The sequence below is a fragment of the Lupinus angustifolius genome, chromosome LG05, assembly GCF_001865875.1.
Source record: "Lupinus angustifolius cultivar Tanjil chromosome LG05, LupAngTanjil_v1.0, whole genome shotgun sequence".
In the NCBI taxonomy this organism is placed as follows: Eukaryota; Viridiplantae; Streptophyta; class Magnoliopsida; order Fabales; family Fabaceae; genus Lupinus; species Lupinus angustifolius.
This window is the reverse complement of record NC_032013.1, coordinates 17,304,058-17,315,734: the sequence shown is the minus strand read 5'-3', so window position 1 is coordinate 17,315,734 and position 11,677 is coordinate 17,304,058. Positions and strand designations below refer to the sequence as shown.

At 33.8% G+C, this 11,677-nt stretch overlaps 2 protein-coding genes across 2 annotated transcripts; one reads left to right on the top strand and one right to left on the bottom strand.

Annotated features, from left to right (window-relative positions):
* Window positions 271-6,107, top strand: LOC109347932 (sister chromatid cohesion 1 protein 3-like). The gene is made up of 14 exons (XM_019588055.1): window positions 271-426; window positions 1,650-1,911; window positions 1,988-2,034; window positions 2,129-2,178; window positions 2,294-2,361; window positions 2,444-2,904; window positions 2,988-3,099; window positions 3,183-3,319; window positions 3,412-3,911; window positions 4,003-4,053; window positions 4,561-4,600; window positions 4,749-4,794; window positions 5,771-5,906; window positions 5,989-6,107. The coding sequence occupies exons 1-14, from the start codon at window positions 303-305 to the stop codon at window positions 6,085-6,087; spliced, it is 2,133 nt and encodes a 710-aa protein (XP_019443600.1). The 5' UTR covers window positions 271-302; the 3' UTR covers window positions 6,088-6,107.
* On the bottom strand, window positions 8,481-10,636 carry LOC109347931 (thioredoxin-like protein Clot). The gene is made up of 2 exons (XM_019588053.1): window positions 10,315-10,636; window positions 8,481-8,978 (listed from the first exon to the last, which is right to left on the bottom strand). Exons 1-2 carry the CDS (start codon window positions 10,457-10,459, stop codon window positions 8,728-8,730), a joined length of 396 nt encoding a protein of 131 aa, XP_019443598.1. The 5' UTR covers window positions 10,460-10,636; the 3' UTR covers window positions 8,481-8,727.

Genomic DNA, 11,677 nt, shown 5'->3' with positions numbered 1-11,677 from the left:
TTCATCTTCTAAAAAAACACACTCCTCTTCACTTACACCTAAACCCTAAATTCCCAAACCAACATCTATTATTATTATTATTATTATTATTATTATTATTATTATTATTCAAAAGCAGCAGAGGTAACATAACATTGGTCTTGTTTATTTTTTTTTCCAATTAAAGTTTCAATTTTGATCATTCCACATGCTTCCTTTCTCATATTTTGAAACGGGTCTTTATTATTTCAATCAAAGTTTTATTTTTGTTGATGTCGTTGTTGGGTGCAGAGTAGAAAGAACCATCAAAGAAGAAAGAGAATATGTTTTATTCACATACATTTTTGGCGCGAAAAGGGTCACTATCAACGGTGTGGATCGCTGCTCATCTTCAACACAGGCTCAAGAAGTCTCATTATACCTCCACTCATATTCCCTCCACAGTTCGTAAGTTACTAGCTTTTCCTATGATGAACAAAAAATGCATTTTTTCCGGATAATTTCCTTCGTATTAATTTTATTTAAGAGTCAGTAATTATTAGTTCTGATGCATGGACAATTAAAAGTCTAAATTGTCTGTGCATATATTATTTTTGCTTTTTTTAATAACCTCTTCATCTTTAAGGAGTAAAGTTAAAATTTTTGGAATAATTTCTTTAAACTCTATCTGGTTGTCTTCCAAGTTAACTTTTTCCTTTTAGGGACAATGTTATTCGTTTTAATGGGATTCTTTTTTTTCATAAATATTTAATTTGGTTAGTTTTGTTTTGAAAATTTCATTTTCCTTGATTTTCTTGGTTTCTTTGGGTAGATGCTGATCACTAAGGGCCTGTTTGTGATTTATATTTTGGAGATGAAGAAAGAGAAATCTAATGTTTTAGAGTCATCTCACAAATGTATTTCATGGTTCTGAATCATTCAATTTCACTTCCTTCACCTCCAAAACTCATTTTGCAAAGAGACCCTAAGAGAGTGAAACATTTTTTTGCTAATGCTTATCTTGCATAATAGTATCAATCTCTATTTAACTCATATATTTGTTTGGTTAATTTCATTAAATACAATGTTGGATTGATGTAGTAGTTAAATCACTGGTTTGCTTACTATATATTTCTTGAATTATGCACACATAAGCTCTGAAACTTCTAATATAAAATATTATAGCATAGAAATGACACAGTAAGAGTTAAATTAAGGGAAAAACTGTACCTACATATTACTTGGATTTTGTTTGCCTAAGAGTATAGATTGTGCAAAACATAACAGAACCTAAACAATATCGATAAAGGGTTACCAACTAACTCTTGATTGTAGAGTGAAGGGGAAATGTCTACATTAGTTGTCCCTTCTGGGTTTCCACCATTGCATTTCCTTGCAATAAATGCTATTCTCACAAGCTATTAAAACAAAGGGGAATGAATTATCTTGAGACATGATGTCTTATTCATTGTTTTCTTTTTATTGCCATATACATCGAAAAGCTACTGGACAATATGAAGCATTACTGGATTTTTGTTGAATCAGTGTTTTGTTTTTGTAGTTCCTATCCTGAATTATATTTGTATCCTTCAACTTACATTTGGAGATTTTTCCTTTTAGTAAGCTTATGATAGGAGGATCTGACTTAACAATGCAGGTTAACATTCCTTTTTCTTGAATGTCTTTTATAGAACATATATTGGATCCTGGGGTTCCCATCGCACTGAGAATGTCAGGCCACCTTCTCTTGGGTGTTGTTCGGATATATTCTAAGAAAGTTGATTTTCTATTTCATGACTGTAACACTGTCCTGACTGGTTTGAGCAAAGCATTTGCTTCTATACAACTTACTTTACCAGAGGATGCAAGGAAGGCTTCAGTTCAATCTATCACTTTACCAAACACATTTGACCTTGATGCACTGAACTTGGATGATGGAATAGATCATAATGGGTAACGTTTCGTGAGCTTTTCCAACCTATTATTTTTCCTTTTTTTTTATAAATCTGAAATTGGATATATGTTGCAGGATTGAGGATATTCACCTGAGGAGTCTAGCAGATATCACTCTAACAGGTTACATAAGTGGATGAGTTCTGTTTATTGTTTTTGTTTTTACAGTTTGTAAAAACATGCATTTGATGATTTATTATTACTTTACAATGCACAGATCAAATTCCTGTTGCAATGGATCACTATGTAGCCATTTCTTTTGACGAGGTCCATCCTAATATCCTTCTTACTTGCATGTGGTTACTATCAATCTTTTCAATAATGAGGTTTTGGAGTTGCAAATTTATTTGACCAGCTGTTTTTATTTTATTTTCAAATTTAGGATATGACAGTCGATTCCTCACACACTGAAGTGCTGCCAGATTCAGGGGTCAGACCAATGGAGGAGGAGTACGCTTTCAAAGTTTTTGTTTGTTTTTGGTGTTTCCTTGCTTATGAACCAATGGAATAATATGTTGTGTTGTGGCTGCAGCACTCTCCCCCAATCTCCATCGATGGATGTTGCGGGTTTCCAAGATCGTGGTCGAAGTATCCAGAGAGAATCGCCGACTGCCCAGTTTACTGGTAGTGACCACCCTCATGATCTTCAGAGTCCTCGGGCTACCGTTGTCTTGGGTCCTATTGATGACAATCCTCAGGCTACCATTGTTTTGGGTCCTACTGACGACAGTGCTCCACACGCAACCATGCCAGTTGAAGTTATTCGTGATGTCAACAATGATTGTACCCTTGAATACCCTCTGGTAATTCCAGATCTCGGGGTTGGTACTGAACCAAACAGAGATCTTGACCAAACGATGAAGGAAAAGGATCATAATGAAATGGTTGATGATTGGGCTCCTGAAAAGATGCCATTATTATCTCAGCAACATTCTGGACCATCTACTTCAGCAAATTCTCATGGGGCTGCTGTAGATGCTCCAGTTGGTGAAGGTCAGTGCATACCCATGTCTTGCGTTCTGATATCAATAATAGATTCACAAAACTTAAATTTTTTCATCCTTACATTGTTTCAGGGCATAGTGCTCTGAATCTGATGCTTGCTGAAAGTCCACCAAATCAGCAGCAACAAAGGAGAGGAATGAAGAGAAAACAGTTCTTTGATGAACCCATAGTGTTGACAAATAAGTAATGCTTTAAATTTCAATTTTTACTGAACTGTTTCTGTTTTTCTTTCCATGCTCATTATTCATCGGGATGCCTATTTGTAGATTCATGAGGGGAGCACTTAATAATACCCGTGATATACTGCGGAAAAGGAAGGGCATGCCTTCCTCTACTTTGGGTACTTGGAAACTGAACAATAGCCGAAGGAAGGAACACATTTTTTACCAGCCCTTATTAACTGGTAAGTTAGTCTCTATCTATTTCTTTTGCAGATTTTGTTATCATATTGTTTTCATGAACTCATCATCTGAAAACCTATGGCTCTGTGATCAGCATTTTCCAGGGATCTTTTAGACATATCCAAGAAGGAATATATATGTTCAAAACCCCATTTGGGCATCTCTGAGGAGGATCATGTGGATGCTGGGATCGACAGAACTCCAACTAACCAGGCCCCTGAAGACCCAAGAGCTACTACACCTCCTGATACTGCACCTACATTGGATATGGAAATTGAACGCCTTCGTAATATTGCTACTCCTCCTCTCACTATCACAGCTCATGATGTGGAAATTGAACTCAATATTGGAGGCGATAGGAGCACTGTTAGAGATGACTTAACTTCTTTTTCAACTCAAAGATTAAGGTCTGTATCAGTTTCTCCTACGAGAACAAATATTGCGACTGGGGGAACAATGCAGACACCAGATTTAACTGCATCACTTGGTGCTCATGGATTGGTGATGGAAACACCAATCACACAAACACATTATACATTTGGGAAATTTGATATTTCAGATGCTCGTCAGTTGACCAACTCCGCTGAAATAGATGTAAGCTTTCATGTTATGTCCTGAGTGATCTCACTCGATTCGTCAGATCTTGCTTGATTATTCTGATGAATAAGATCTCATTTCTTTTCAGAACCTTGGTCTTTCAGATTCTCATCAGTTGATAAATTCTGCTGAAACAGAAGTAAGCCTTTAGGTTTTGTCATGAGTTATCTGACTTGATTAATGAGATTTCATATCCTTTCATCACAAACCATTTATTCTCGTTATTTATTCAGCAAGAATGTATGGCATTGACATTCTCCCTTGTAACTTGTGGCTTTATTGAGATAGATATTGGTGTACATATGATATGACATGTTTTTGAGTCTTTCCTGTAGCAAAGTGCTGTGGTCATCAATTTTTTAGGACTTAATTCAAATTTTAATGAAAATGCTTGTGTCAGAAGTTACCTTTAGTCATGTTTCAAACTAGTAGGCATGAAACCCCTGCAGTTATTTTCTTACTTGCTTATATTCACAGTTCTGTTTATATACTTACCTCTCCTTTGCCTTGTTTCTTTTCATCATCTATGGTTTCCATTCTTGTTAGGAGTAGAAAATTTTCTGCAAGTAATCCTACCTTCTGTTTTACCGCTCTTTAAATGGTCGTATTGAAGTATTACAATAACTTGTCAAACTTGTTCTTGTAGGAGCTTTGTTTTCTGGAAGCAGATATCAATACACCATCCAGTAGGTTCTACTTTTAATGTCATCTTCAATTTGATTATGTGATGTGGCGTTCTTTTACTTATATTCATGTTACTTACGTTGCTCAGATGGTATTAGAATGCCAGTTTTTGTTATTAGTTTTATTATGGATAACACAATTTAATGTCAGGTTCACAAAGTACAAGTAAAGGTATCAACTTGTCTACAAGGACTAGGTATTTATGCATTTACACATACTATAATGGAATATATTTGTTTTAGTTCAATTACTTCATATCATATAAATTAAGTCACTTAAAGGGTGAACTTGGCGCAATGGTAAGGTTGTTGCTTTGTGACCACAAGGTCATAGGTTCAAATCCTGGGAACAACCTCTCCATTTGTAGGGGTAAGCCTGTGTACTTCTACCCTCCCTAAACCCCACTAAGTGGGAGCATTGTGCACTGGGCCATCCTTTCATATAAATTATGTCACTTCAGTGAAGGCTCTTGAAAGTCTATAACTCTAGATATGGATTAACACATTTTTTGAGACTTATGGCTTCAAAGTTTTCAGAAACAGCTATGACCGCCCTGCAGTTTTCCCTTGAACTGAAGAATAGCAATAACTGTTATCGTGTCTTGCTTCTGATCATACATTGAAGTTAAAAAAATTAAGAGCAGTGATACATGCACAAACTTTATCCTCCCACAAATGCCTTATAGATACCAAGGTTGCTTCATCTGGACCATTCAGAAAAAAGTTGCAATGACTTGCATGATTTTATGAGTTTGCAGGATGAAGTCTGTGCAAGTGTCATACTGTATTATTATATATTTGGACCCATGCTATTGAGTTAGGTTGTACTTTAAATTGCCAAATCACAACCATTGTGTTTTCCATGAATAATTTATTTCATGTGTATTCTACTATTCTATAAACTGTTTTTTGCTTTGTTTAGTTGTTTCTTTGACACATAAGGCATAGGATGATTATAAAAAAAATAAGACATCTGAGTACAGAACAAAACCAAATACGAGTAGCAACACAGTAAGGTAATTATTTTTAGAAACTGAATATAGTGGAAATGTGGAATGATAATTTTCAGTTTTATAACATCTGTTAATTAGTACCACTTATGTTTATGTGCTTTTGCTCCCTTTTACCTGAACAAGTGAACATTGCTAATACACTTCACTTATTTAATTATAGGGCTGTAGCTCAATATTTGAAAAAACATTCTCCAATTACTCCAATTATGGAGGAACCTGCTGAAGATCTCAGCTTGAACAAGATCTTGGAAAGGAAAACAAGAAAGCTTTCTGCTAGAATGTTCTTTGAAGTATTGGTGAGTTCTGACACATTTCCATCCATTGGAAACCTCAATTATGTTCTAAAGAATTTTAATTTTATTATATTTTGCATTGCAGGTACTAAAAAATCATGGACTCATTGATGTACAACAAGATGAACCTTATGGTGATATCAGCTTGAAGTTGACCTTCTCATTTTCAAAGGCTCATATTTGATATTTTTCATATTATTTGTGATGCTCCGGGCTCCTAATGCATATAGGTAAGGGTTCTATACTTCTATCAGTTCTATGAGACTATGATTTCAAGGTTGATCATAGAAACTTGCCATGGTACTTTTGATACAGATATAATAATAAAGAAAATGCTGTGTAAAGAAAACTTGCCATGGTACTTTGGGCTAGAGGCTATAGATTCGTCTAGTATTTCCTTTCCTATCTTCTTAGTTTCTTTGGTCATCTCCTCCCCATATCATTAGTACTTCCTTCTACCACCCAAAATCCTTGTTCTAAAACCCTTTGATTAAAACTCCTATGTTCTTCTCCCTTTAATTTCCATCATTTAATAATTGGGATTCTATGTTGTCCTTTTCTCTCCACTCCACTCTTAACCCTTACATACATAACCAAAACACTATATTGGTTTGTCAAGCTCTCTTCATGTATGACTTTGCAGTTCAAGCAAAAATTTCTATCTGATTTTCTTATAAGAAAGAAATCTATTAGTAAGAAGGTAATGTGAATTTTTTTTGTAAAATTAAAAAGATAGTAGAAAACAATGATGATTGAGTGAGGGTGTGGTTAATTTTAATTTGTTTTGTTAAGAGAACCAGGGAAAATATTGTATTTATATAAATAATATAGATATAAACTTATCAGTAGTTGTCTGATTGCAAATTTGTGACCACTGTGAAAATTAGATAACAATTATCAGTTCAACAAAATTAGGGTGGCATTGCATGAAGAAAGACCACTTCTATTTTCCAATGCAATACTTGAACATAAAAACTTGAGAAACACATGGCTCTTAACTTTACTGTTTAACATCATGATCTTGAAGAATCTTCACCCTGCTCCCTCCTACAAGCATCTTTGTATAATAAGAATTTATGTTTTGTTTAAATCTGTTCTTAACTCTAATGTCCTTTTGTTCAATAAATCCTGATATGAAATGTTCTTTTGTGCTGAATGCTGATCTCTAATCAAAACTTTTTTCTTCATTGACATGCAGTTGGGTTTGCATAGCAGACACAAGGCAAATTATGATGGGCATGGAGATAAATGATTTTTGTAACTTTCTCTTGCATGTATATTAGCATCTTGTTTAATTTATATATAAATTTATAATGATAGGCTTTTTTTTTTCATTCAGTCTATATATGTTGGCCATTCAGAAAATTAGGATTAAATTTAAATTTTCAGCTTGCAATTTCATCTGATTTTGATTATCAACATATAATATACCATTTGAGGAGTTTTTCAGCCAATGAAGATTTGTGTATTGTGTTGACATATGATTTAATATAAACATTGTTGAACAAGAAAGTTTAGTCTAGATTCATGTATTTTAGTGGAGCTGCACTCTATACCAAAATAAAAGAATCTCCTAATTGAGGTGTAAAATTTCAATTATTGGTCATATTCAAAGGTTCATATTGGTGTAATTTGCTTCTTTAAACGATTTGTGGTTGGGTTTGGCTTGTTCTAAAAGAATTTCATGTAATTGAAGACAATAACTAGTTTTTTGATTGATATTCCCCAACTGTTAACCATGTTCATAATAGAATCCACCTCATTCTGTTAGGCAAATATGTTGGAATTTAATATTACTAACTTATATAACAACCCTTCAGCAATTAACAACCCTGTTTGTTTGTGTTGATGAATGATTTTTTGCTGATTGTTTAAAGAGTGATTGAAGAATTAAGATGGTAAGAAATGATATGTTCTTGGAGGAACTAAGATGAAGATGGTATGATGATGATGGATAAGGAGATGGAATTAGCCATAAGTTATGCTCAGTCACTTGTGTCACCACCTGCACCTTTCATCAATAAACCTAGCAATTTCTTGAATGAAGGATTAAACAGCTATATCAGATATGCATGATGCAGATTTGGGAGTTAGTGACGAGAGAATGGCTAAATTCCATTTTCATTCATATCGATCAAAGGGTACTCCAATTTTCCAACAAGATGTTGGTCTAATGGTGTAAAGCCCCACTGAATCCCCATATACTATATTAGGCCAAAGGTCAAATGTTCGATTTATGAGAACATTTGTTGGGAAGAGCAATTACACATCCTAAAAGAGATTAATTACTTATCCATAAGGTAGGAGAATACTCTTCTTATACAAAAAAAAGTACGGGCATTTAGAAAATAATATGTACATTTACAAGAAAATTCAGTTAGGTCCATCACTTTGGTCAGCAAACTAGTATGAACACTTAATGCAGTTTAAGTTGTTGACTATATAGGGAGTTCACATCATTAACAAATGAATGACAATTGATCAATGAGAGAGAGAGAGATGGAGAGAGTGCTCATGGAGAGGATCCAGACTCAATAAATACACAGCAAGCTAAGCACACATTTATGAAACCATTGAAAGAAAACACAAACACTAAGTAAGAACCAACAATAGTCTGTTTTATAGACTTGTATCTTGCAACCATTATTAGTACTCAACACTTATTATCTGGTTTACCAGCAAAGCTTTAAACATACCAACACTTACTATATGATTTACCAGCAAAGCATTGAGCTTATTATGTAAGCAACGAATTGCTGGTAAGAGTACAGCATAAGTAGTTGTAAACTAAATGTGGTACCAACTATGAAAGACACACTCGCAATCATTTGTCAGCAACAAGAGATTTAATCTTCTTTTCGACGTGAGCTTCGTAGTCTTCCAAGCGACCTTTGACCGTGTCATTCTCCCAACGGATCAGTGTTGGCACGCCAGTGAGTTTGAAAGGTTCCACTCTCCATGGATGCTTGGGGTTCCGCCATGTTGGTCTATCTCCAGCATTAGCTCTCAGGAGTGCAATATCATCTGGTAAAGACTCCAGCGTTTTGTAGATCACAGGTTCAGCTCTCACACAATCTGTAAGGAAGAGGCAAATATTGAAAAAGAAGTAAACTAGTCATATTCATGGATTCTACTAAAAATAAAGGATATATGTTTTTTTAACTGACTAAAATTCTGACAAATTTGATACAAAAAATGAACTCATTATACAATGTGTTAATCTAATGATGTAAGACCTTACTAGATCCCAGATAAACGAAAAACCAAATGTTCGATTCCTGTGAACAACACTTATTGGAAAGGGCTGCCAAACACTCCGAAGGAGATTAGTTCCTTAACCATAGTGGAAAGGATACCATTAATTATACCAAAAAAGAAATCATTATTAATGTCAGCCTTTTCTTGTTTAAATAGGGGGAATTAGATTGACCTACCTGAAATTTGGCTTAATTATAGCCAACATCCTTTTGTTTAAGAAGTTAAATCAACCTTATTTCTTTCTTTGGTTTTCTACAATAAACTTTGACGTGATAGATGAGACTAATCTTATGGCTATGGTCAGATGATCCTAGCCTAAACGGAGACCCCCTGGATAATTTATTTATATAGACATCAATCCAAATTGAACTCAAGACTTAGTCTATTTACGAGTTGAGTTTTTGATGGAAAAGAAGGGAAAAAGAAGACATATGAGACATCAAATACAGTTGTGAGATGACTCTTTTTTTTTTTCTTCTTACCTCTCCAAAACTCAACTCGCAAACGGACCCTAAGTAACTCAAACCGCAGACAAAACATATTGGTTACAACAACCTTATTTTATCATTACACTCAAAAGAGTTAATTAAATCTTCAAACCCCAAAAGAGTAGAAACATAGAACACCAATTTGTGAGAGGCACTTCCATTGCTACTACTATATAAATCAAACCCTCATTTCCAATCTACCGCCTTCCCCTGCTACTACTACATAAATGAATAAAAAAACCATAAACTTTATAGCATTCACAAATAGTCACCATTACCTATTTTTTCTTCTTAATCCTTCCTTAACTTTAATTGTCGATGAAAATGGTGAGTGCAGCAGAATTTCATTCTAATATCGAATTCTCGAATGTGAGATCATAATCATAAAATTTAAATTTTGTATTCTAATACTCTATAGAATGAAGTGGTGTAAGGTCTGCTAGATCTCTAGGATAAACAAAATGTCAAATGTTCGATTCATGTGAGCAAACACTTGTTGGGTGTTGAGAGGAGCAGTCACGAAACCGAAAGGAATTACTTCCTGACCATAAGGTGAGGAAAAATTACTTTTTATCTTACAAATTTCCATGACCCAGATTCTACCACAAAAAAAAAAGCTAGAATTTCTGAAAATGTTCCATCTAACATAGAAAAAAAACAAGTACCTGGGCACCAGCTGAGATTGGTAGCAGGGTCTTTATCAGCCAGGAAGAGAATGAGACTGGCCTTATTTTGTGGCGCTTCTGAACGAAATTGTTCAAAAACTGCATCGAAATTTGATAGTGTAGCGTCGAAATATTTCACAGGCATCTTTCAAAGCTTCACAGAAACGCAGAATAGGAAATGTTTTTGGGGGAAAGAAAAAGATAGTTGTCTAAGGGATATTGGAATGAATCGTGGAAATTTATCTTGACATAAAACGGGCTAGGTTCAGTTTTTTTGTTGGTACAATGCGTGTTTTTTGGGTACAAGGGCTAGGTTCATTTTGATTCAACCTAAATTTGTGCAATTTATTTTGGTAGAGTGTAATATTCCAAAAGTGTAAAGATTTAAACACTTTATTAAAAAATAAATGATAATTAAATATTAATATCGGATGATTCAATGGGTGGTGCGTATATTTTTTTATATATATTTTAGAATGCTTAAATATATTATATTTGTAGGAAAAAGGTGTTGGTCTATAACCAAAATATATATGTTATATCCATGTATGAATGTTTAGTTTATTTTTAAATTTAAAATATATTTTGTTCTCTTAATTATTATTTTTTGATAAATGCACCTAAATTTTTTAATTTGGTCCTCATATTATTCTGTAATTTAGTGCGTTAATTTTATTTTCGTTCTCATGTTATTATTTTCATGCAATTTTTAATGTTAATGCTCCACGATTACAAAAAGATATCTAATACAGTTAAACATATGATAACGAAAAATGAGATACTTGACAAAAACAATGGTAGAGTGGCTAATATGATAATAATAAAAATTGTAAGTAATTTTTTGTAACCAATAGTATCATTTACTTTATGGTATGAAACTAATCATATATGCAAGGTATGTGACTGTCATTCTCAATAAATACTATTCACATGAATCGAATATTTGACATTTTTCGTTTACCTTGAGATATAGTAGAGTTTTATATCACTAGACCAACACCTTGTTGGTGCAAGTAGGGGTGAGCAGGACTCGACCCTACTCACTCGCTCGGTTTGATTCGATCATAACCAGGATCGAATATGGTCGGGTCTCATTGAGTCTATGATCATGTTCAAGTTTAAAAATTAGACCCGATCATATTTAGGGTCGGATAAGAGACAAACATGACCCGATTCATCTCATGGTCACTCATTCATCATGTTTGTATGTATATTCGAGTTTGTATAAAGTAATGATATCTATTTGGTCAAAAGAAATTAATTCTCTAATTTTTCATCATATATATATGATTAACAATATATAAATATATCATTTCATAGGTCAAGTTACATACCAATAATAAATAATATTAAAAATATTTTA

What these genes read in the sequence shown, in the direction of transcription:
- LOC109347932 (XM_019588055.1), top strand. Translation starts at nt 303, where the DNA reads ATGTTTTATTCACATACATTTTTGGCGCGAAAAGGGTCACTATCAACG. An exon ending in AGATATCAATACACCATCCA is followed by an intron (nt 4,601 to 4,748) that starts GTAGGTTCTACT and finishes ATTTAATGTCAG; the next exon opens with GTTCACAAAGTACAAGTAAA. An exon ending in AACTTGTCTACAAGGACTAG is followed by an intron (nt 4,795 to 5,770) that starts GTATTTATGCAT and finishes ATTTAATTATAG; the next exon opens with GGCTGTAGCTCAATATTTGA.
- LOC109347931 (XM_019588053.1), bottom strand. Translation starts at nt 10,459, where the DNA reads ATGCCTGTGAAATATTTCGACGCTACACTATCAAATTTCGATGCAGTT. An exon ending in CAATCTCAGCTGGTGCCCAG is followed by an intron (nt 8,979 to 10,314) that starts GTACTTGTTTTT and finishes TCTTCCTTACAG; the next exon opens with ATTGTGTGAGAGCTGAACCT.